At 44.2% G+C, this 25,094-nt stretch overlaps 1 protein-coding gene across 3 annotated transcripts in view; it reads left to right on the forward strand.

Annotated features, from left to right (window-relative positions):
• Window positions 1–25,094, forward strand: part of LOC147124236 (spermatogenesis-associated protein 6-like) — a 122,098-nt gene that overhangs the window by 72,633 nt on the left and 24,371 nt on the right. For all 3 annotated transcript variants that reach the window (XM_085984167.1, XM_085984159.1, XM_085984163.1), the window contains exons 10-11: window positions 5,477–5,588; window positions 22,175–22,206. In XM_085984167.1, the coding sequence (XP_085840293.1) occupies window positions 5,477–5,588; window positions 22,175–22,206 (144 nt within the window). The remainder of the gene's footprint in view (window positions 1–5,476; window positions 5,589–22,174; window positions 22,207–25,094) is intronic.

A 25,094-nucleotide genomic window follows, 5' to 3' on the forward strand; every position in this document is an offset into this window, starting at 1 on the left:
AAATTACAGGAGAGAGTCTTAAAAGAATTGCATGAAGGTCATCTGGGGGGAGCCAAGATGAAAAGCCTTGCTAGGGCTTATGTGTGGTGGCCAGGTATAGACAAACAAATAGAGGACCTGACAAAAAGCTGCTCAGGGTGTCAAAAAGTTCAAAATGCACCTCCAATTGCACCGCCTTCAGCTCCATGGCAACGCATGCATATTGACTTTGCAGGTCCATTCATGGATTCCATGTTTTTGATAGCAGTAGATGCACACTCTCTAAATGGCCAGAAGTGATCAAGATGTCGACCACTACCACTGAGAAGACGATTGCAGTCTTGAGAACTATATTTACGAGGAATGGATTGCCCGAGCAAATTTGTTCAGACAACGGACCACAGTTCGTGTCAGAAGAATTCCAGAAATTCATGAAAAAGAATGGGGTGAAACACTATACATCTGCCCCATACCATCCGGCTACAAATGGGTTGGCCGAGAGATTTGTACAAACATTCAAAAAGGCAATAAAGGCCATGTGTGAAGATCATATTCCACTACAACACAAGATGGACAATTTCCTAATGGCATATCGAAACACCACGCATGCAGTGACAAATCAAAGCCCTGCCATCATGTTCTATAATAGAAGGTTGTGGTCCCGGTTGAATTTGTTAAAACCCAATGTGAGACGGGAAGTTGAACACAAGCAATTCCAACACATAAATGAAAAGGCCACTCGGAGTTTTGAAATATGACAACCAGTGTTGGCCAGGGACTATAGAAATGATAAATGGCAACCTGGAACAATTTGTGCACGGCAGGGGCCTTTGATGTACACGGTAGACACTGGGGAAAACGTAATACGACGTCATGCTGACCAACTTGTGGGATCAAGAACAAGGGTCAACCCCATGTCTCCGGCAGAGACACCAGTTGAAGAATTTATTGAGCCTGTAGCATCTACCTCGGACTCGGTTGTATTAGATGATGTTGAATCCATAGAAGATCAATTGAATGAGTCACCCCAGCAACGGGAACAAGAGATCCCTGAAAGGCGTTATCCGGCACGGATCCGGAAGCCTCCTCAGAGACTGAACCTTTGAATATTCATTGTGTGTAAATTGTATATATGTATATATATTCATGTACTGTATTAATGGGGTGTCCACTGTTAAGCTAAAAGGGGAGGAATTGTAGTGTATGTAACCTGTACTACCTTAAGAGGATACCTTAAGGTGAAGGACTACTTTTTAACAGCTCCTGTACATTGTAGTACCGGTAGTGACCACACCGGTATATAAACCCTGTGGAGTAATATGTATCTCAGTTCCCGCTCTGACCCTCAATCACTAAAGACCTGTTTAGTTACTCTCTCTTGTCTGTGTCGTGTTATTCATAATAACTGCACTTGTAAACACAGACTCAACAGGAAGCAGACTCCTCCACACTCCTTACCATTGCCGAGAGGCTCTTGGGCACCCTTGCCATTGCTCTTATCATCTCGGAGTGCATGCCCATCATCCTTCTTGTGAACGCCTCCCCATTGAGGTCCTCATCTGAGTCCTGTGCTGCAGAACTCTCCCTCCGGGGAGCTGGCTCCCGAGCTACCCTTTCCCCCTGGCCTTGCTGCAGCTCGCTCGTCCCCAGTGCATCCTCCAGTGCAGACCCCTCCACTAAACTTGCCTCTAAAGATCGCGTAGTGCCAGTATATGAGGTGGTGCCTGCGGGTGAGAGATGCAGTGACGTGGTGCTTTGCTCCTCCTCCTCATCTTGCTCACTCTCAGTGGGAGGCTGGGGGAAAGGCTGCTCACCTGGTTGCTGATTCTCTGAAAGCATAAAGGCACAAGACTCATGTTAAGTTGAGGGCAGGGGGGCAGGAAGCAAGCAAGGAATGCAGACAGTATCAGGAGCTGGAAAGTGGGAAAGGCTTGTGGTGTGAGGGGGAAGTGGGATGAGAGAAGGAGGGGATGAACATACCGTTGTTGCCCCCAAGGGGGTTGACGTTACCGACGGCCACAGCACCCACCACCTGCTGCCCAATGAGTCGCAGCACTCGCTCCTCCAGTTGTGAGAGATGATGCAACCTCCCCTTTAAGAGCTGGAAGGGGCCAGTGTGAAGGATCATTCCCAATTGCATTGCACCTAAAATTCATTATCGCTCTCCTGGTACCGCCCCTGCAGCGCCCTGCTTAGGTCATTAGCGCTTGATTTAGCGCTCCAGTTTTCCAGGAGCACTAACAGCCAATTTAGGGGAAGTTCAGAAGCATTAGCGCCTGGCGCTAACTTTTCACGATTTCAAAAATTAGCACCCCCAAACAGGGCAATACCGAATTTCTCCCCCAAAGTATATGGACTATGAAAGACCAAATAAGTTCATTAAAAAGCTTATGTTTGGAAGAAAGACTGTAGAAGATCAGAATGCAGCAAATATGTTAGATAGATTCTTCAAAGCAGTCTTCACACATTCCACACCTAGTCATTTTCACTCAATAATTTATAACATAAGGCTGGTGGATCTCCCATGGCGTTGGCCACAATCAGGATAAAACAAATTCCCCTGAGTACATTCAAAAGCAAAGAAACGAAAGAGATGCATCCCCTCCCCCAAAAGTAGTGCATGTTGGAAACTACATGTTATTAAGCTAATAAATGCCAACTGCATACTAAAAGATTAACACAGGAGTAGTGGAACTCACACAGGTACTAAAAAACCCCGTAGGTAAGCGGCACACAAAACTGAGAAACAGAAACCAGAGCTTCTGCTAAAGAAAGCATTCAGATAAGAACTATTTAGGCACTGACACAGAGGCTGAAGGAGTCCCTGGATGAAGAAACTCCGGTGCTGTGGGGCAAGGGGAGGTAGCAGAAAGAGCCTGCAAAATTGATCTTGAAATGAGAAAAACACTCAGAAAAATTTAATGACTCATTTATTTAAACATAAAAAGGTGGGAAACTGAAGCATATACTTACTATCATCCAGGAGGAAGATTAATAAGGTGACTTAGAGCTGTAAGGCTGCCAAAATAGTACTGCTGTAGGTAAAAGTACGAGCATCTTCAGCTTTCGGAGTTTATGTCCATCTCGTGGTACAAATGCGCAGCTCTAGGCATAACTGTGTGAAACATATCTTTATAAGAAGAAAATCCGATTGAGGTATGAGCTCCAGCCTTCACTCAGCAGTAGTACTTTCAGTTCTGAATCAGGCAGTTATGGGTTCCACATTTCACAATCTTAAAATAAATAATCTAGGCCAAAAATCTACACATCTGGAACACAATCAGTATAAGTGCACAATATTACTGCTCAGAGTAATAGATTACAGGAAACTTTCGTTTAACCGGTCCAGAAAGCTCTATCTACCGGCAAAATTCAGGAGCTGTTTTCTATAAGTTTTTTTACTTCTCGTTGCTTTTTTTTTCCCAGTCAGGCTCTGCAAGGTCTGTAGCTAAGCAACAGCTTCAGCTAGAGACACTTGCAGCTGCAACCGACTGTTTTGAAGCTGTTGCTAAGCAACAGGGTTTGTTGATTCACACGGAGCTGAAAAGCTCTGTATGTTTCAACATTGGAGTTGTTTTATACGGCAGTTTTGATCTAATGGCACCAGCTCGGTCCCGTCAGTGCCGGATACCAGAAAGTTTCCTGTATTTTGCATTGGGATTGGGAGTTAACCACACTTCACATGAGTATATTTTCACGGTACATAGAATCATAGAATCTTACAGAATAGAAGATGGCCATTTGTCCCATTGTGCCTGTGCTGGCTCTTTGAACGAGCTATCAATTAGTCCCATGCCCCTGCTCTTTCCCCATAGCCCTGCAATTTTCTTCATTTTCAAAATGGAATTGATAAATACTTAAAGTTACTATTGAATCTACTTGCACAACCCTTTTAGGCAGTGCATTCTGACGTAATAAAGCTCACTATGCACTTGGTTTGAGCGTAAAGCAAGGCTTTAATCAACTTATTTCGGAACATGGAAGTCTAGTTGTATCCACTAGCTCCCTTGTCTTTACAAAATGTCCCTGGCAAACTGGGGCCAATGCCTGAGTATTTATACTCCTTGGACGGCGCCACCAGCTGGCCGTCCAGTGTTATTTCATAGGTAGTTTCTCGATGATGAGATTTATGACACATTCCATATAATAACTCGCTGCGTCACCTCTGGCTCTTTTGCCAATTACTTTAAATCTGTGTCCTTTGGTTACTGACCATTTTGCCACTGGAAACAGTTTCTTCCTTATTTACTGTATCAAAATGCTTCATGATTTTGAACATCTCTATTAAATCTCCCTTAACCTTCTCTGCTCTAAAGACAACAATCCCAGTTTCTCTAGTCTCTGCACATAACTGAAGTCCCTCATCCCTGGTACCATTCTAATAAATCTCCTCTGCACCCTCTCCAAGGCCTTGACATCCTTCCTAAAGTATGGTGCCCAGAATTTGTTAGGAAAATAACAGAAAATGGGTACCAAAAGAAATTCTTACTTTTCAAGGTTAATTGGAAGAGAAATGGAAGCATTATTGTGCATGGGGAAAATGTACTGGCCAGAGCAACATATTTTCTGATGACCCTTTTGATGCTGCTGTTGTTTTGAGAGACAATACTATAATAATACAAATATTGTGATGCTGGAAGATGTACTTGTTTGGTACAAGTGAGATTGCACCTATCTGATAGGATATTATCCTTTTTCAAACATTTAGGGGGGAAAATTGGGTTGCTTTGCGCCTCCCGTTAGCGCCCTAGGAGGGCGCTAACAGGGCACAAAGCAACTAGCGCCCGGGCGCGGCGCTGCCCACGCCTCCCGCAAAATTCAGCGGGAGGTTAGCAGCGGCGATCTTCGGGAGCGCCCCCTGACTTACCACCGGACGCTATGTCCAACGGGGTCAAGGGGGCCTACCTGAGGCCGGGGAGGCGCAATTTATGGTGCGAGGTGCGGGATGGCCATTTTTGTTGCGGCTGCCTGCCAGCACCTGCCTGTGCTCCCGTCCCAGCCTCCTGAACGGCCCCCCTGCGGAGTGCCGGCACTCCCGATCCCCGCGGGCCCAACTGGGCCCCGGATCGCACTGCACAAGGCCCCTCCACTGGCGCTGCGGCACATAGCGCCGCGATATTGACTCGCAGCACCCCAAGAGGGATGCGGGGTGCTTCCAGTAGCGCCCCACTTCCCTTTTGGGGCACAACCACTCAATTTCCGGTGCGGGGGCACTAATTTTTCCGGGAGTAGTGCCCCGGCGAAGTTAGCGCCCCAACTCAATTTTTAGCCCTTAACCCTTATTGCACTACCAGTATGTTATCTCAGCAGGCCACAATCTTGTTGCTCAGGTCACCAACAAGATAATTCATTACACAGTAGAGTTCTTTAGATTGAGGTATGAAAATTGAATCAGAGATTGACTTAATTGCATCATAGATATTTTGTTTGTCAAAATTTAGAAAATAATATAAAAATGTCAGCATTATAATTACAAAGCACTTTTTGTTTTTATTAGTGTGACAGAAGTCAGTTAGAGAAAAAGCATACATCATCGGTATCATGCTCATCTTTTGATAAAAGCACAGGGGCCAGGCCAAGAACTGCTTCTCCGTCATGCTACAGTCATGGTAAGATTTTACCTGTGCACATTATGATTATAATTAATTGGGAAATGAATTGTGTAGGTGTATCAAAAACTAGTTTGAATGAACAATTAACCAATTATGAAGATGGTTAAAAAAAGTTGTGTTGAATGCATAAGTTTGGTGTATTTTATTTTACCTTTGTCTGGTTTTATATTAATTTGCGGGATATGGGCGTCACTAGCAAGGCCAGCATTTATTGCCTATCCCTAGTTGCTCTTGAGAAGATGGTGGTGGGCAATGTTCCCTGTAAGCTACGCTTTATTCTGCACTGTCTGTTTCTTTTAGTGTGCGGTCCCTTTAAATTTCTGCGTATGCTCGGTATTTACAATGGAGAAGCCAGTGAGTGGCCTGTGCAGGACCGCGGCTGCGCAGCTTAGATGGTACATTGGTGGTGGGCCGCCTTCTTGAACCGCTGCAGTCCATGTGTTGAAAGTGCTTGCATAGTGCTGTTAGGTAGGGAGTTTTCTGGATTTTGACCCAGCAACGATGAAGGAATGAGACCTGGCATATCCAGGTCTGCACCTAGCCGTTCCACTGAACTACAGCAGTATGCCAGAACGGCTGTGTAGAAGGACATGGTGATGCTCGGTATCAGAGCTGGGTGGTGGAGCAATCCAAGTGATGCAGTTTGAGCATTTCCAGGGATAGACTTTATCTTTGGTTTAAATTAAATAATATTCAATATTTATATATTTGAACAAAGCACAAATTAATAGAGTGTTGCGCTGTTCAGAGTTTTGTTCCAATTATCAAAAAGATATCTGAAGCATTAACAACATTTTCTTTAAAAATTAAGGTATATGTAATCTAGGTCTTGTTAATGCCAGTCAACTGACAATGCCAGATTTAATGTGAATCAAAATGGTCAGAGACAGGAGTTAGTTACTGTTAAATAGTAAATTTAACTACTGTATTGATTTATTTAGACCTGGTGGCTGTCAAATGGTCCTTTTCGCCCTTTTGGTATGTTCATAGTCTGGAGACCCGGGGAAGCCAAAAACTTGCTTTGCTCTCCCACTATTGGTTTGGGTTCATGATAAACATGATATGCCTTTATGCTGGTCAATAAAGGGTGTCTGTTTGCAAACTCAACTTTTATGGCTCAAGCTCCTTTCAGGCAGCCATAAGGAAGCTCTGCATAAACCAGGGAGCAGTGAAGGCATGCATACACAAGGGTCACTAACACCCAGTACAGAAGTGCAGCCCACTTCATAAGCTTTGACATCACAGCCAGCCACCAGTGAGAAAAGGTCACACATTTCTAGAAGGTTGATGGCTTTCCCAAGGTACAAGGTGCCATTGATGGCACCCACATCGCATTGAAGGCACCCAAAGAGCACTCCCTCACCTATGTGAACAGGAAGGCATTCCACTTTATGAATGTGCAGATAGTTTGTGACACCATTCAGAAGATTATTCATGTCAACACCTGATATGCCATGATACTTTCATCCTCCGGCATTCGGCACTCCCCGATCTTTTCTAGGGAGAGGGTTAAACCTGGCAACTATAGGCCAGCCAGCCTAACATCGGCGGTGGTAGACTTTTAGAGACATTAATCCGGGTCAAAATTAATTGGCACTTGTAAAAGTATGGGTTAATAAATGAATGTCAGAATGGATTTGTTAAAGGCAAATTGTGTTTGATTAACTTGATTGAGTTCTTTGATGAAGTAACAGAGAATGTTGATAAGGGTAGTGCAGTTGATGTTGTGTACAAAATGCATTTGATAAAGTACCACTTGTTAGCAAAATTGAAACCCATGAGATTAAAGGGGCAGTGGCTGCGTGGATACGAAATTGGCTAAGGGTCAGAAAGTATTGGTGAACGGTTGTTTTTCAGACTGGAGTGAAGTGTGCAGTGGTGTCCCCCAGGGGTTGGTGTTGGGACCACTGTTCTTTTTGATATATATTAACCACCTGGATTTGGGTATACAGGGCATAATTTCAATGTTTGCAGATGACCTGAAACTCGGAAATGTAGTGAACAGTGAGGAGGATAGTAACGGACTTCAGGAGGACAGAGACAGATAGGTGAAATGGTGAGACACATGGCAGATTAAATTTAATGCAGAGAAGTGTGAAGTAGGGATAGGGCCACCAAAGGATGAGCAAGATAAACGCACAGGTAATGACAGAGAAATGGTGGAAGCATTGAATAACTACTTCACCTCAGTTTTTACTAAAGAAGATAAAGAAATAGACCCATCACTAGAGGATGAGCTTAAAAAGAATATTAATACAGTTGGGATAGAAAGGGAGAAAATAATTGCCATACTGGCAAAACTAAAAGAGGATAAAACCCCAGGTCTGCACCCATACAATCCTAGTACAGGAAACTTTCGTTTATCCGGAGGTTAAATGTCCGGAAAGCTCTATCTACCGGCAAAATTCAGGAGTCGGTTCAGATAATTTTTTTTCTTTTCGTTGCTTCTTTTCTCCAGTCCTGGCTCTGCAAGCATCCCTGTAGCTAAGCAACAGCTTCAGCTAGACGCTTGCAAGCTGCGCCGACTGTTTTGAAGCAGGGTTTGTTGCTTCACACGGAGCTCTGAGCTCCGTATGTTTTAACATTAGCGCTGGTTTCTACGGCAGTTTTGATCTAACGGCACCAGCTCGGTCCCGTCGGTGCCGGATACCAGAAAGTTTCCTGTAACTACAGGCCGGTCAGTTTAACATCAGTGGTGGGTAAGGTTTTAGAAACAATAATCGGGGGAAAAATTAACAGGCACTTGGAGAGCTTTAAGTTAATTAAGGAGAGCCTGCACAGATTCGTAAAAGGCAGATCGTGTTTGACTAATTGAATTTTTTGGCGAAGTAACAGAGAAGGTTGATGAAGGGAATGCAGTGGATGTTGTCTATATGGATTTTAAGGAAGCATTTGACAAAGTACCACATAAAAGGCTGGTTAACAAAATTAAGGCTCATGGAATAGGAGGGTCAGTGTCTGCTTGGATAAGAAATTGGCTTAAGGGCAGAAAACAGTGAGTCATGGTAAATGGTTGTTTTTCAGACTAGAGGATGGTAGACAGTGGTGTTCCCCAAGGGTCAGTGCTAGGACCACTGCTTTTTTTGATATATATAAATGACTTGGATATTGGAATACAGAGTAAAATTTCAAAATTTGCCTATGATACCAAACTTGGATGTGTGGCAAACAGTGAGGATGATACCAATTGACTGCAACAGGACATAGAAAGACTAGCAGAATGGGCAGACAAGTGGCAGATGGAATTTAATACAGAGAAGTGTGAGGTGATGCATTTTGGCAGAAGGAATGGGGAGAGGCAATATAGACGTAATGGCACAGTTCTAAAGAGTGTGTAGGGACAGAGGGACCTGGGGGTTCATGTGCATAAATCTTTGAAGGTGGCAGGACATATTGAGAGAGTAGTTAGCAAAGCGTATGGGATCTTGGGCTTCATAAATAGAGGTATTGAGTACAAAAGCAGGGAAGTTATGCTGAACCTTTATAAAACTCTGGTTAGGCCATAACTAGAGTATTGCATCCAGTTCTGGTCACCACACTTTAGGAAGGATGTGAAGATCCTTGAGAGGGTGCAGAGGAGAATTACCAGAATGGTTCCAGGGATGAGGGATTTTAGCTTAGGTTGGAGCAAAGGAGGTTGAGGGGAGATTTGATCGAGGTGTACAAGATTATGACGGGTTTGGATAAGGTAGACAGAGAAAGGCTGTTCCCATTAGCTGATGGTACAAGGACATGGTGACACAGATTTAAGGTTTTGGGCAAGAGATACAGGGGGGATGTGAGAGAGAACATTTTTACGCAGTGAGTGGTAATGACCTGGAACTCGCTGCCGACGAGGGTGGTGGAAGCAGAAATTGGATAGGCACTTGAGGGAAGTAAACTTGCAGGGCTACGGGGATAGAGCGGGGGAATGGGACTGACAGGATTGCTATATAGAGAGCTGGCATGGACTCGGTGGGCCGAATGGCCTCCTTCTGTGCCGTTATGACTCCATGACTATGACATACTCAAGGAAAGTAGGGAGGAGATAGCAGAGGCACTAGTTTATATATATATATATATATATAAAAATTTCATAGATGAGGGGATAGTGCCAGAGAACTGTCAGACAGCTGATGTTCCTATATACAAAAAAGGGAGATTGAACAAAATCTGCAAACTACAGCCCTTTCCGCTTAACATCAGTGACAGAAAAGATACTGGAATCTATACTAAAAGAAGTGATAGAAGAGCATCTAGAGACAGAAAAAATAATAAAAATAGTTAGCATGGATTCCGAAAGGCTAAGTCATGCTTAACTAACCTGATAGAATTCTTTGAAGAGGTAATGGAAAGCGTAGACAAAAGTAATGCAGTAGATGGCATATACTTGGACTTTCAAAAGACCTTTGATAAGGTACCGCATGGTAGGTTCATGACAAAGGTTAGGGCATGTGGAGTCAGGGGACAAATAGCTGAATGGATAGCAAATTGGCTAAAAAATAGAAAGCAGAAATTAGGGTAAAGGCTAATTATTCAGATTGGAGGAAGGTAGAAAACGGTGTTCTACAAGGATCAGTGCTGGGACCACTATTACATTAATGTTTGGACTTAGGAACAAGTAACTCAGTATCAAAATGTGAAGGTGATAATAAACTGGGGGGTATAGCTAACACTGAGGAAGAATGCAACATAATACAAGAAGACATTAGAAAACTTGCAGACTTGGCAGTTAAATGGCAAATGATCTTTAATAGATAAATGTAAGGTGATGCACTTTGGTTGGAAAAATAGAAACATAACTTACACCTTAGAAATAAAAAACTGAATGAGGTAGAAGAGGGATCTAGGGATACTGATGAACAAATCATTAAAACCAGCATTGCAGGTCAGCAAAGCAATTAAAAATACTAACCAAGCACTGGTATTTATTTCTAGGGGTATAGAATTCAAAAGAAGTGAAGTTATGTTGAACTTGTATAGGATCCTGGTCAGGCCGCACTTAGAGTACTGTGTACAATTCTGATCTCCAAAGCATAAAAATGATATAGAAACATGGAGAAAGTGCAAAAAAAGATTTACAAGGATGGTACCAGAACTGAGAGATTACTGCTATTGGGAAAGATAGAACAGGTTGGGGCTTTTTTCTTTAGAAAAGTGCAGACTTACAGGTGACCTGATAGAGGTCTTTCAAATTATGAATGGGTTGGACAGGTTAGATGTGGGAAAATCCAAATCTAGGGGCTATAAATACAAGATAGTTTATAATAAATCCAATAGGGAAATATGGAGAAATTTCTTTAATCAGAGAGCTGTTAGAATGTGGAACTCGCTACCACAGGAAGTGGTTGAAACAAATAGCTTAACTGCTTTCAAAAGGAAACTAGATGAGCACTTGAGAGAAAAGGGAATAGAAAGATATGCTGAAAGGCTGAGATGAGGTAGATGGAATGGGAGGAGACCGTGTGGGGTATAAATGCCAGCACAGCCAAGTTGGGTCAAATGGCCTGTTTCTGTGCTGTACATTCTATGTAATTCTATGATTCATTTTGGTAGGAAGAATGAGGAGAAACAACATAATCTAAATGGTACAATTATAAAGGGGTTGCAGGAAAAAAGAGACATACTTTGAAGGTGGCAAGCTTGTGAATGCTATTAAAAAGGCATACAGGATCTTTGGCTTTCTAAGTAGAGGCATAGGGGTCGATTTTCATTGACCCGTGGAGTCGGGATTGGAGGCGTGCGGGGGGTTAAAGTCCCGAATTCGGGGGTCCCGACACCACCCTGCCCCCAACCCGCCTCCATGTAAGTTTCAAAGGAGGCGGGTACCCGCCCCGCACTGGGACCCACCTACCTAAGGCAGGAAGGGATTAGTGCCAATTAACTGCCTGTTAACAGGTAGTTAACAGGCAGTTTTTAGCCTAATCCCTATTTTAAAGCTTGAAGTGTGGAATTCCCGACGGCTACAAACCACGCCAAGTTAGAGGAGTCGGGCCGTCGGGTTGAAGGACTTGGAGGGGTCGAGATGTCGGTGTTCAGGTGAGTGATGGGTGCATGAGTGCAAAGGTAAGTGTGTTTGGTGTGTGTAAAGAGTGTAAAGAAGTTTAAATTACCTGTACTTACCTTTTCAGCCTTCCTTCCTCTAGGCTTCGGGAGTCCATCATCTAACCGACACAGAAAGCAGAATGGCTGCGATCTGTCAAAAGTGACAGCCTGCAGCTTTCTGTGCCAGTGAGATTTCTAACTGAGTCTGTGTAGAAGGACTCAGGTTAGAAGTAAGACTGTCAGTGTTTGACAGCTTCAAACAGCTGTGAAACACTGATATTTCATCTGTCAACGCATCTTGACAGATGAAATTTCAGTCTGTGACGTCACCTGTTGCCGGGTGGCCCTTAATTGGCCTGCTGAGCCCGCTGGGCGGGCTCAACAAGGTCAATCAAGTTAAAATCGCGTGGATTGGCCGGACGTCGATGTAGGCGGGACTACAACCCCGAAAGTTGTAGTCCCGCCTCCTTCCCGACTTCTGAATGAAAATCACCCCCATAGAGTACAAAAGCAAGAAAGTAATGCTAAACCTTTATAAAACACTGGTTAGGCCCCAGCTGGAGTATTGTGTCCAATTCTGGGCATCAAACTTTAGGAAGAATGTCAAGGCCTTACAGAGGTTGCAGAAGGGATTTACTAGAATGGTACCAGGGATGAAAGACTTCAGTTATGTGGATAGACTGGAGAAACTGGAGTTGTTCTCCTTAGAGCGGAGAAGGTTAAGGGGAGATTTGATAGCGGTGTTCAAAATCATGAAGGGTTTTGAAAGAATAAATAAGGAAAAACTGTTTGCAGTGGCAGGAGGGTCGGTAACCAAAGGACACAGATTTAAGGTAATTGGCAAAAGAACCAGAGGCGACATGAGGAAAAGAAATTTACGCAGCAAGTTGTTATGATCTGGAGTGCACTGCTTGAAAGGGTGCTAGAAGCAAATTCAATAATAATTTTCAAAAGGGAATTGGTTAAATACTTGAAGTGGAAAAATTTGCAGAGCTGTAGGGAAAGAGCAGGGGAGTGGGACGAATTGGATAGCTCTTTCAAAGAGCCAGCACAGGCACGATGGGCCGTATAGACTCCTTCTGTGCTGTATCATTTTATGGTTTTATAGTTCTATGATATCACCAAATGGCTACTGGGCGACAAGGCATAGCTGTTGCCATGGCTGATGACCCCATTCCGAGTAATCAGAACACAGAAGAGGAGTGGAATAATGTAGCCCATGCAGCACTGCTCAGGCTGGTGATTGAGAGGTCCATTGGAGTGCTGAAAGCACGCTATCGATACATAAGTCAGATGGAGCGCTATGGTATGTGCCACATAGCGTTTCCAGAATTGTCATCACCTGCTGTACCTATCAGGAAGGGCTGGGGTTTGATCTGGCTAAAGAGGAGATGCTGGCTCCAGAAGATCCTGAACGGCAGGGGCCAGAACATATAGACAACATCCACTCAGAGGAGGCCTTGCTGACAGCTGCAAAGGGCATTAGAGAGCAGAAAATCTCAAAGTCTTCACTACGACATTTAGTCTACCGGGACATCACATCCTGATCTCCTTCTCAGAGTGACTCCTTCTCGTCCATTGGTCAATAAAGACATTCCCTCAAACCTCTACAGACTGTCCCACATGACAACGCATCAGCTCTTGTTGCCCCAACATAACTTTGCCAATAATCATCACCTGAGTGAATAAATCAGCACCAAATGAATGCTCCCTTTCGTGTCTGACTGTAATCTCCATGAATAACAAAGGTGTTCTGTTCTGTTTTGGAGTGGGAAAGCAAGTGCCACATGATAAGTTGGAAGGAGTTCGGGCAGAGGAAGATGGGAAAAAGCAACTGGATATGATGAATGAACTGGTTCCCCCCTCCTCCTCCTCAGCACCATTATCTCTATACTTGACAAAGGAGAAAAAACTCCCCAGGTCCTTCTCCTCCTCCTCCTCCTCCTTAATGCTATCATCATCATAATAATCTTCCTCCAGCTGTGCGTCCCGCTACCATAGTGGATCTGCAGGAAAAGATGGTAGAAGGTAAGAATGGGTGAGCATTATTCCATCGGAATTGAGGAGACCGAGAAAGGGGGCTGGAGTTTGGGTGTGTGTGATGCTTTACAGTGCAGTCAGGACGACAGTGTAGGTGCTCAGTTACGAACCTAGTGCTGGCAAGATACCACCTACTTCACCATCTGCCACAGCAATAGCCGAGTGAGTGCCCATGAACTTTATGGCCTAATCCTTGAAGGAGATGAGGGGTTTAATGGTGGAGATGACCTTCCGATGGTCTGCTTTTGGCGGGTATTGTGCACCAATTTCTTCTGCAAACAGACAAGTAAATGAGGATAGTGCTGGCAGTTCAGGAGCGTGTGGCAAGTAGCATGGAAAGCTTCTCTGAGAGCCGCTGCGGGCGAGGCAGCTGATCCAAATTGGTTCCGTGGCAATCGGCAAGCTGCCTCTGGAGGCCCGAAGACCAATCAGTGTCCTCATGCTGACATCTAATAACTGCTAAACTTTTATACTTTTAGCTAATTTAGTCCGTTAGTACAATGGCCGTGATTACATTCATGCTCATTCTCAAGTCATGCAACTTCTTCCGGACCTTTTTCCAGTCCATAGGGAGGGCCAAATTCTAAAGGATGAACACATCTAGGCAACTTTTACAAATCTCACACAAAAGCAAAATACTGCGAATGCTGGAAGTCTGAAATAAAAACAGAAAGTGCTGGAAATACTCAGCAGGTCAGGCAGCATCTGTGGAGAGCGAAACGGAGTCAGGTCAATGACCTTTCGTCAGAACTGGAAAAAATTAGAGATGTAACAGATTTTAAGCAAGTGCAGGGGCGGGGAAAGGAAGAAGGGGAGGAAAGAACATCTGTGATAGGATGAGGTGCTGTTCCTCGAGCTTATGTTGAGCTTCGTTGGAACAGTGTAAGAGGCCGAGGACAGAGAGGTCAGAGTGGGAGTGGAGCGGAAAATTAAAGTGACAGGCAACAGGAAACTCAGGGTCACGCTTACGAACTGAACAGAGGTGTTCCGCAAAGTGGTCACCCAATCTGCGTTTGGCGTCCCCAATGTAGAGCAGTGAATACAGTATACTAAATTGCAAGAAGTACAAGTAAATCGCTGTTTCACCTGGAAGAAGTGTTTGGGGCCCTGGACAGTGGGATGGGAGGAGGTAAAAGGGCAGGTGTTGCATCTCCTGCGCTTGCATGGGAAGGTGCCGTGGGAAGAGGAAGGGGTGTTGAGGGTGATTGAGGAGTGGACCAGAGTGTCATGGAGGGAGCGGTCCCTTCGGAATGCTGAAAGGGAAGGGGAGAGGAAGATGTGTTTTGTGTGGTGAGATCACACTGGAGATGGCGGAGGATGATCCATTGAATGTGGCGGCTGGTGGGGTGAAAGGGGAACCCTGTTGTGGTTCTGGGAGGGAGGGGAAGGGGTGAGAGCAGAAGTGCGGGAAATGGAATGGACATGGTCGAGGGCCATGTCAACCACGGCAAAGGGAAATCCTCGGTTGAGGATAAAGGAAGACATATCGGACAATGCACGCTCTCGACCTCTCTCTTCAGCAACACCGACACACTCTATCTCAAAGCTGTCCTGGTCCGCAGTTCCATTTCACCCTTCGCCTCATCCAGCGCTTTAACAAAACTTTTTTTCTTCCTTTCAGGTGTCAAGGATCTCAAGCTTCAACAACTCCTGGACACCAACGCCCCTCTGGAACCTTCTTCCCCTTCACTTTCCTCTGACCCCCATCCCTTCTTCCCATCTCACCCCCTGTTGTGTTTTCACTATCCCCTCTGACCTTCCCTTCTCTGACCCCGAACGATCAGTCCTCAGCAAAGGCCTTAGCTTCATCCCCTTACGCCCTCTCCTCAATGAATTTTGAGCTCAGCACAGCACTGAGCTCTTTTTCCGTCACCTTCGTCTCTGTGCCCACTTCTTTGGCCAGAAGTCTTCCCCCCGCACAGCTGACCCTTTCTCCCATTTTCAGAATTCTCATTCTACCTGGACCCCTCCCTCTGGCCTCTTACCCTCTCTAGATCTTTTCATTGCGAACTGCTGGCGTGACAGCGACCATCTCAATTTCTCTGCTCCCTCACTCACTCCATCCTACCTCCCTCTGAACTTGCAGCACTCCGTTCTCTCAGATCCAACCTGCTGATAAGGGTGGCCCTATTGTTGTTTGGTGAACCAATCTCTACCTTGCGGAGGCTGAATGCCAACTCTCTGACACCTCCTCCTACCTCTTCCTGGACCGTAACCCCACTACTGAACATCAAGCCATCATTTCCAACACTGTCACTGACCTCATCTCCTCTGGAGATCTTCCCTCCACGGTCGCCAACCTCATAGTTTCCGAACCCCACACAGCCTGCTTCTTCCTCCTTCCCAAGACCCACAAACAAGACTGCCCTAGTAGACCCATCGTTTCAGCCTGTTCTTGCCCCACGGAACTGATTTCTTCCTATCTCAACTCTATTTTCTCTCCCCTTGTCCAGTCTCTTCCCACCTACATCCGCGACTCTTCCAATGCCCTCCGCCACTTTAACAGTTTCCAGTTTCCTGACCCCAACCGTCTCCTTTTCACTATGGACGTCCAATCACTCTACACCGCCATCCCCCACCAGGACGGCCTGAGGGCGCTCCGCTTCTTCCTTGAACAGAGGCCCAACCAGTCCCCTTCCAGTACCACCCTCCTTCGCCTGGCTGAACTTGTTCTCACATTGAACAACTTCGCCTTTGACTCCACTCACTTCCTCCAAATTAAAGGTGTTGCTATGGGATCCCGCATGGGTCCCAGCTATGATAGCAAAATACTGCAGATGCTGGAAATCCGAAATAGCAACAGAAAATGCTGGAAAAACTCAGCAGGCCAGGCAACATCCGTGGAGAGAAGTTAGAGTCGACGTTTCGGGTGAACCCTTTTTCAAAACTTTTTCAAAACCAGTTTTGAAAAAGGGTTCACCCGAAACGTCGACTCTAACTTCTCTCCACTGATGTTGCCTGGCCTGCTGAGTTTTTCCAGCATTTTCTGTTGTTATTTTGGGTCCCAGCTATGCCTGCCTTTTCGTGGGATATGTGGAATATTCTTTGTTCCAGTCCTATTCGGGTCCCCTCCCTCACCTCTTTTTGATGACTATATCGGTGCCGTTTCCTGCTCTCGCCATGAACTAGAAAATGTCATTCACTTTGCTTCCATTCTCCCAGTTTCTCCGTCTCTGTCACATCTGTTGTAACGATGCCACCTTCCATATTAGTGCTTCCAATATGTCTTCCTTTTTCCTCAACCAAGGATTCCCCTCTACCGTGATTGACATGGCCCTCGACCGTGTTCATTCCATTTCCTGCACTTCTGCTCTCCACCCCTTCCCCTCTCTCCCAGAACCACGATAGGGTTCCCCACCAGCTTCCATTTTCAACAGATCATCCTCTGCCATTTCCGCCACCTCCAGCGTGATCCCACCACCAAACACATCTTCCCATCCCCTCCCCTTTCAGCATTTCGAAGGGATTGCTCCCTCCACGACACCCTGGTCCACTCCTCAATCACCCGCAACACCCGTTCCCCTTCCCACGGCACCTTCCCGTGCAAGCACAGGAGATGCAACACCTGCCCTTTTACCTCCTCCCTTCCTGCTCTCCAGGGCCCTAAACATGAAGGGATAATTACAGACCTAGCCCTTTTGGGCTATTCCAGATCAGGCGTATTCCCCAGACGTCCACTTTCAACTTAAGTTAGAGATAGCCGAATTCCATAAGATGCTTAAATGGGTCTAAATGTTCAGGCTATCTCTCCCTAAAGGAAAGGAACGACTAAAGATGTTACCATCCTCCGTATAGTACTTTTAATAAGTTGAACTAGACTGTAACCTTTCTGTATATTATAAGGGTCCGGAATACCCCCCAGAATTCTGCAACTCCTTACAAAAGAGTGTACAGAATTTGTGGGTTCTTTCGAATGCTTTCTATTTACTATCTATTCTACTATTGCATGCATAATTATTTCTCTACCTTTAGGTGTTCCAAAAACCATCATAAAAACAATGACAGCTATGGTTTTTGTTTGATGTCTTTCTTATCGAAGATTCTTCATTAATTTCTTAATATTGGCTTAACTGCTTTTTAGCAGACATTGTGTCTTTCCTTATTCTCCACGTTCAATACAAACACAATGCAATTGCTTGGTGTCCCTATTGAAGTTATACCTTCAAAGTCTTGTTGTTGGTATGGTTTTTACTATATCTAAATTAAAGACACTTTGACTGAATGTTTCATGCATTTCTAGCTATCTCAATTGGTTGCATATTTAATCTTATGGTTCCTGTTTTACAAGTTTAACATAAAACTATTTGACCAGCAGATGTTTTCAAAGGGATATGCCTCTTTTAATGTTTGTGTTTCTGTTCCAACGTGTTAGTTTGTAACACCTTAAACTGGGCCTTCTCATTGTGTTCGTTGTAAACCGTAGACCTTTCGGAAGCACCAATGGTTTGCATCAATCTTTCATTGTTTTAGTATATTTAACTAATTCTCATTTCAAAGCTTGTTTACAACTTTGTTATCAACTGATCTTTATCTCAGAAGTCTGTATTTCTGTTTACAGCCTGTGTCTGCTGAGACTTGTCTCTTTGAGGCTTTCCAGACTTTTAAACCCAGTATGTCTTTTATTAATAATATCAGAATTCTGTTCATAGTATTGTGTATTTCTCTGAATCATGGCTATTCCTTCACAAACACTCCTTCCAGATGAAACCGCAATTTACTTGTACTTCTTGCAATTTAGTAAACTGTATTCGCTGCTCATGATGCGGTCTCCTCTACATTGGGGAGACCAAACGCAGATTGGGTAACCGCTTTGCGGAACACCTCCATTCAGTCCATAAGCATGACCCTGAGCTTCCAGTCGCCTGTCACTTTAATTCTCCGCTCCACTCCCACTCTGACCTTTCTGTCCTCGGCCTCTTACACTGTTCCAACGAAGCTCAACGTAAGCTCGAGGAACAGCACCTCATTAGGCACTTTACAGCCTTCTGGACTCAACATCGAGTTCAACAATTTCAGACCATAACCTCTGCTCCTATTTTTTCACATGGCAGCTGTTGATTTTGCCATTCCCATTTACACCTCTTCTAGATTTTTGTTTCTTTACTTGTCCCATTACCATCTCCTTTTACTTTGTACTATCATACCTTTTGTCATTTAATCATTCCTGCCTTTCATCCTATCACAGACCTTCCATTTTGTTCTTTCCTCCCTTCTCCCCTTTCCCTGCCCCTACACTTGCTTAAAATCTGTTACATTTCTAACTTTTTCCAGTTCTGACCAAAGGTCATCGACCTGAAACGTTAACTCTGTTTCTCTCTCCACAGATGCTGCCTGACCTGCGCAGTATGTCCAGCATTTTGTTTTTTTTTACAAATCTCATGTTTACATGCAGTATCCTTTGTTCAGATTGTGTGTGACAACATGCAATCAGTGAGTGAGGTGAAGGGGTTAACTGTAGGAGCACACAAAGCAATATAGGTGCCATCTATTGCACCCTAGGCCCCAGGGATGCCAGCAACCCCCTAAAACTAGATGGCTCTATCTTGCTGCTGATTTGCTCTGATGCTAAACTGAATGAATTCCCCAGCTCTCCTGAAAGGTGCATCAGTCACCTGATGAATACATGGTTGTGCAGCCGTATATGTGCATCCAAGAACGGGCTTTTTTCCCATCAGTGCACCCATAACAACTGAGACTCGTTTAATTAATTAAACAGAAGGCACCGGGCTAGAAATTGGCCTCCTTAGCGACTCCCGTTATCGCCTCCGGGGGGCGCGGCGAGAAAATTGACTCACGCTATATTCGGCGGGAGGTTTGTGGCGGCGGTATGGCGTTGCACCCCGATCTCCTTCGTCCGGAGATCGTGACGTCACCGCCGTGCATAGCGCCCCAGACCCGAACTTCAGTCCCACCCCCTGCAGCATCGCTGGGTGACAACACCGGCAGCTGCAGGAGGCGTTCATCGGGAGACCGGGCGCTTCGAGGGCGATACTTAAAGGTGAGGTGGCCGAGGTAAGTGAAAAAAATTGTGAAATGCTCTTTATCTTTTTTTCATTTCTCTTCGCCAGTGATTGATCAGCCCAGCATTCTGCTGCAGTGCATCGGGCTGATCGGGCCGGATCACGGCTGCTATCGGGGACCAGTTAAGTTTTTCTCTTGCAGAGCCTGCAGCTATGGCCCTTCCCTTTAAGCGAGTGAAGGAGCCTTCCAACACGGCAGCGCTGCACGGCCCATTGTGCAGCGCCGCACACCTACCGCCCCGCCTGCTGCCTGGAGCGCAAACCCCGAATTTTTTAAAAGTTGAAAAGCATTAGCGCCTGGCTAATATCAACTTTTAAAAGTTAGCGCCCCAAACGGGGCGATCGCGAGTTTCTCCTCCACCATCACTTGCCTGGATGGCACCCTGGGTGGTAATTCAGAGATCCCCTTGGTTGCCTGGAATAACCCAGTGCCATAATAGTGGAGTGCGATTGTCACCTTCATAGCCACAGACAGCACTATTTGGGCAGTTCCACATGCAGAGGCTGGCAAAGCACCCCGATTATTTCTTTGATGAAGCTCATTATCCTAATATACATCTGCTCATTAATGTCTTCATAGGACCTGCGTTACCTGTAGATATTTGGGAGGGTAATATCTTCTGGGGCACATCCTCAAATGCTACTTCACTCTCCTCTTCTGCTGCTCTTCCTGCTCTATGATAATTGCATATAAAAGTATATCCTTATGGAATGCTATACCTGTTCCTGAGAAGCTTTAATTGTGAATGGAGGGGGAGGTCAAAATCTTTCGGTGATCTCACACTCCCACAGGCAGTCAGAAGCAAGTCCAAGGCTGTTTACGCTGAATGCCAAAAAAATGCCCAAAAAGTTGTTCCCAGCTCAAACTTTCAATAATCTGCAGGCTTGTAACAGCTACGCCTTCTATTTTCATTCTAACTTACCAGTAATGTATTATGAGCATAAATCCAGGAGCTGCAGCTCTGCTGGTCCTCATTTCAATATTTGGTCATTAATTGCATGGCAACTCAGCAGCCGGATCGCAGAAAGAGCCAAATCATATTTGGAAATTCAGGTGCTTTGTTTTTGTAATGAAAACTGGTATCATTGGCTTCCTTGCCAATTTGCTTGTGGGTCAATTTGAAGCCCCTGAAATTTGGGTGGAATTTCAAGGCCAAAGCATATTGGCCCAGTAATTCCTGTCACAACGCGTGAGTACGGACGGGGTACTCACGCGTGTGACCGGAGGAATTGCCGGTTTTCAGCATGCACAGCGCATGCGCTGAAAACCAGCATTTCCTGTCCTCTGACCCAAGGGGTTAAGAGGCAGAACGTGTGCGACTGCACAGGCAGCGCGTGCGCAGTGAAATTCCTTTTTTTTTTCCAGAGTTGCCCGAGTCTAAAGGCCTCCGGTTTTTATGCGTGGAAAAACCAGACGTAAGTACTTAGTTTTACAGGTAAGTGGGCTTTTAGTACAATTTAGAATTTTTTTTTCCACAGGTTTATTCTTTTTAAAGAATTTACAGTAAGGTAAGTTTAGTTTTAGACCCTATTTTAAAAAAAATTATTTTTTTCAAAAAATTGATTAATTGTTTAAAACATTTTTTAAACTTATTTATAGTTAATATAATCAGTGGGATGTTTTTAAAAATTTTATTTAAAGTTTAAGTAGTGTTTTGGCAGCCCATACTTTTCATGAGTTTGACAGTTCTTACTGTCAAACTCATGAATGAGTTTCCCCTCCCCTGATTGGCTACACAGTGCTCACCTGATCCCAGCTGGCACATCGCACTAACTACGCCACTGGATCAGGTAAGCACATCGCGTCGACATCTGAACCGGGCCAGTGACAGGAAATGCAAGCAGGCCCGGGCTTCAGATGTCGGCGCGCAGGGTGAGTGCACATCGGGGGCTTGCACGCGCGGCAAACTCCCGATCCTAATTTCAGGGCCAATGAGTTAAAATTGAAACTGAGAGATAGAAATACAGGTAAGACTCCTTAATTTAATCACAGCATCATTTAAAAGTCACCTAACAATATCCTAACTTCTCATATGCAGAAAGAAAAGAATGAACCATAGGCAGAAAAAGGAGGTGGACAGCTGAGTGCTAATATCAAATGCTAAGATATCTATTTGTATGCTCTGAATTGTATTACCACCTTATTAATTTGTTAATCATTCCAATTGCTGTATAATATGAGAGAAACAATTGTGTATTACACACTTATGAAAGTTGGAAACATTATAAGTAAAGCAATTGTATAAGAATTAAACTGTTTGATTATATAAAGAAGTTGTAGGAAATGTGTTAGGCTCTTCACTGAATATTAAGATGACCGAGGAGTGATCTTTTTGATATTTCTGTTATCAATTAGAAGGTAGGCAAGTGAAAGAGAACTTTATAGATACAATTGGGATTGAGGACCAAAACGCAGAATTTTCTCAGTCATGGGCAGTGATTGATAAAGGAATATATATTAGCTTTTTGTGCTTTTCATATTTTTGTTTCTTTATTTAGATATTTGCGAACCAAAATATGTTGCAGACAAGGTGAGAAGAACTTAAACTTATGTTATAATTTCCAGTGTGCATGCATAACAGGATTAAATCAAGCGTATTGCCATATGTTACTTTATAGTTACTTTATAATGAACCAGAGCAGATAAGAGCAGTAAGTGTAGGGGAACATCTAGGCAATAGCGATCACAGCATAACAAGGTTTAAGATCATGATTGAGAAAGCTATAAATAAGACAAAGACCAAAGTAATAGTTTGGGGAAAAAGCTAATTTTGAGGGGATAAGAATGAAAATAAAGAAGATAAGCTTGAAAAAATTATTGACAAAAAGATAGAACAGCAGTAGGAAATATTGAAAATGGTGATCAATAGAGTTCAGGAGAAATATATTCAGCTAAAAAAAATAAGAACAAACTAGCCAATAATGAAACACTGTAGGTGAATAAAGAGATAATGGCAAAATAGAGGCTAAAGAAAAAGATACCTATGTAGATAGACAATAAAGGAAAGGGTGGCAAAGAGGAATACGAAGAGGTTAGGAAAGAAATTTAAAAAAAATTAGGAATGCAAAAAGAAACTATGAAATTAACTTATCAAGGAATAGAAATAGTAAAGAATTCCACAGACACATCAATAACAAAAGAAAAATCAGGATAGGGATAGGGCCACTAAGGGATACACACGATAAACTCACAGATAATGACAGCACAGTGGCAGAAATATTAAATAATTATTTTGCCTCAGTATTTACGAGGGAGACTAACAGGGTGGAAGTGACATTAGCAGGAGATCAAAAATGATATCAAGACATTTAAGATAGAAAGCGGGAAGTTAATTGATAAACTAGCCAAACTTCAAGAGGATAAAAAAAACAATGTTCCCTCTAATTTTCTTTTGGGTGCGCGGCCCATTATAATTTCCGCGCATGCGTGGTTTTTCCATTATGAAGCTGGCAAGTGGCCTGCATGGGACCTAAAAGAAGCAAGGGAAGAGATAGCAAAGGCACTATTTTATTCTTTTTTAGTGCCAGAGAACTGGCAGACAGATAATGTGATTCCTATATTTAAAAAGGGAAATAGAACAAGTCCAGGGAGCTATAGACCAGTTAGTTTAACGTAGGTGGTAGGAAAGATAATGGCATCTTTAGTCAAAATATAATTTAAAAAATCTAGAAACTGAAAATATAACAAAGAATAGTCAGCACGGATTCCAAAAGGGAAGGTAATACTTGACCAGCCTTATTGAATTATTTGAAGAAATAACAGAGAGTAGATAAGGGTAATGAATTAGATGGGATATACTTGGATTTCCAAAAGGCTTTTGATAAGGTACCACATAGTAGACTCATGACTAAGATCAGAGCATGTGGAGTCAGGGGGCAAGTAGCAGAATGGATTGCAAGCTGGCTACAAAACAAGAAACAGAGAGTAGGTTTTAAAGGTATTTAGTCAGTGTGGTGGAAGGTGAGAAGTGGTGTTCCACAGGGATCGGTGCTGGGATTAATCTTGTTCACCATTTACATATATGATTTGAACTCTGGAATCAGAAGTACCATTTCAATATTTGCTGATGGCTCCAAATTGGTGGATATAGTTAATATGAGGAAGACAGCCACAAAATACTAGAAGATATTAATAAACTTAAAGAATGGGTAGGTAAATGGTAAATTAATTTCAATATAGATAAGTGTGAGGTGGTGCATTTTGGTAGAAGGCATAAGGAGGAAAATAAGGGGGAGAAATTCGTGCTCGCCAGCAAAGTTGCCGGTGACACCGGCAACTGGAGTTAACAGCCAGTGAAAATGGCCGCAGCACTAATGGGGCAAAATTGGTCTGGGGAGCATGGAGATTGCTGGCGCAGCGCTCACCTTCCATGCAATGCCATGCTGGTGGCATTGCTGGAGGCATCCGAGACGAAGTTCCTGTCCAGATGTGCTGTTGGAGCTTCCCACAGCCTCTGGAAGTGAGGCTGTGGAGCTCGCAAGAAATTGTGGGTAATGAAGAGATCTGAGAATTAAAGAGGCCATGCGCATTGAAGCAATAGAAATTAAAATGAAGTGAAACAATGCAGTTTTCAGCCCTTACTGCCTTTTAAAAAATATTTTACATTGAAAAAAAGTTCCAAATGTGAATATTCAGCTCTTAAATCTGAATTATCTTCCTAACCTCAAAAAATGGGAAAACTGCCTCAGCACTAACACATGGCTCAACAAGCCACGGACGGGGCACCCAGGGTCTCGCACGCAACACTCCAGTTTTGTGCAGGGGGTCAACACTGCAAGACAGGCCCCCTACCCACAAGGGCCAGGAGGCCCTTCAGAAAGAAGGATGTGAGAGTACATCATGGAGGCTGTCACTGCCAGCAGTGTCACCCCTCCATCTGGCTCCAGTGCCCAAAGAAGCTTCATGACCTCAGACCAGTGGTCAAGGTCAGTGAATGAATCTTCAAAAGACGTCTCCTACCAACTGCACCACTAGAGTCACACACTGCTCAATGCATGACCCCCAATCACTCACCTACCAACAATCTGCACCAATCACTCAGCACATCTCCCATTCCTAGCCTCACCTCACCCCCTTGGAGGAGATGGTGCAGGCCATTCTTGACAGGGGCGTGGCTGAGCCCTTGGCCAGTGGTGGGGCTGAAAGGATACAAGATGCTGGTATCCTCATACGTTATCCTCCTTCTGGCAGGCACCTCATGCTTTCCCACCCTCCCCTCACCACAACTCCACCCTTGTGCCTTCCTCATTTCACACAAGAAATGCAGCCTGCCCAGCCAGTGGGTGACCAAGAAGAGGGAGAGGAAAGTGAAGAAGAACAAGAACAGAAGAAGATTGATTTGACACTCCCAGCCACCAGCTCCTCAAGGTCAACCAGCAAGGCCATTTGCAGTGCCCCCCACTGAAAGTCAGCAGCCTT

Source organism: Somniosus microcephalus, chromosome 1 (genome assembly GCF_052327205.1).
Source record: "Somniosus microcephalus isolate GS21.2 chromosome 1, FLI_Smic_1.0, whole genome shotgun sequence".
NCBI lineage: Eukaryota > Metazoa > Chordata > Chondrichthyes > Squaliformes > Somniosidae > Somniosus > Somniosus microcephalus.